The sequence below is a fragment of the Nanorana parkeri genome, unplaced genomic scaffold (genome assembly GCF_000935625.1).
Source record: "Nanorana parkeri isolate BGI_ZX_2015 unplaced genomic scaffold, ASM93562v1 scaffold1291, whole genome shotgun sequence".
NCBI classification, from domain to species: domain Eukaryota; kingdom Metazoa; phylum Chordata; class Amphibia; order Anura; family Dicroglossidae; genus Nanorana; species Nanorana parkeri.
Genome location: NW_017307559.1, coordinates 63,317 through 63,867, shown reverse-complemented (window position 1 = coordinate 63,867; position 551 = coordinate 63,317). Strand labels below are relative to the sequence as shown.

General features: G+C 48.8%; 1 protein-coding gene across 2 annotated transcripts in view; it reads right to left on the bottom strand.

The window, feature by feature from the left end:
- Positions 1 to 551, bottom strand: part of PFKFB1 (6-phosphofructo-2-kinase/fructose-2,6-biphosphatase 1) — a 31,892-nt gene that overhangs the window by 14,832 nt on the left and 16,509 nt on the right. For both annotated transcript variants that reach the window (XM_018569135.1, XM_018569136.1), the window contains exons 6-7: positions 377 to 433; positions 165 to 286 (exon numbers count right to left, since the gene is read on the bottom strand). In XM_018569135.1, coding sequence (XP_018424637.1) covers positions 165 to 286; positions 377 to 433 — 179 coding nt within the window. The remainder of the gene's footprint in view (positions 1 to 164; positions 287 to 376; positions 434 to 551) is intronic.

The window sequence follows — 551 nt, the reverse complement described above, 5'->3', positions numbered from 1 at the left end:
AATAAGAGGGAGGTTGTTGGGGGGGGGGGGGGTCAGTGTTCTACATGTTCATATTCCAGACAATAAAAGTCCATATTTAGAACTTCAATCTTCCACAAGGACAAATTATATGAATCCGATTCACTTCAGCGATCACCACGAGACGACTTCTTGGGGGGACCTACCCGTCCATGTCGTCGTGCAGCGGCTCATAATTCATCTGATAGCAATCGATCCTCTTCAGGAAATCCTCCACCACCTTCTCCCGATCGCAGCCGATGTAGTCCGGGCTGGTCAGCTTGACTTGCTAGGTAACAAAAGACACACAGATTAACGGCGGATCGTAGACCTCTAGCGGCATGGAAACCCCCCCCATTCTCCCGGCTCAACTACTTACAGTGATGTTTTCAGCGATGATATCGGGATCGTCGCAGAGGGACTCTATGAAGAAGACCTTCAAACATGGAGAAAAGTAATATATAACTTGGGGTGAAGGACCGCAGACCAGAGCCAATCGCATACAAGCCTCCTTACTGCACTATGGCATTGCATGGGATAGGGTTCAACCATGA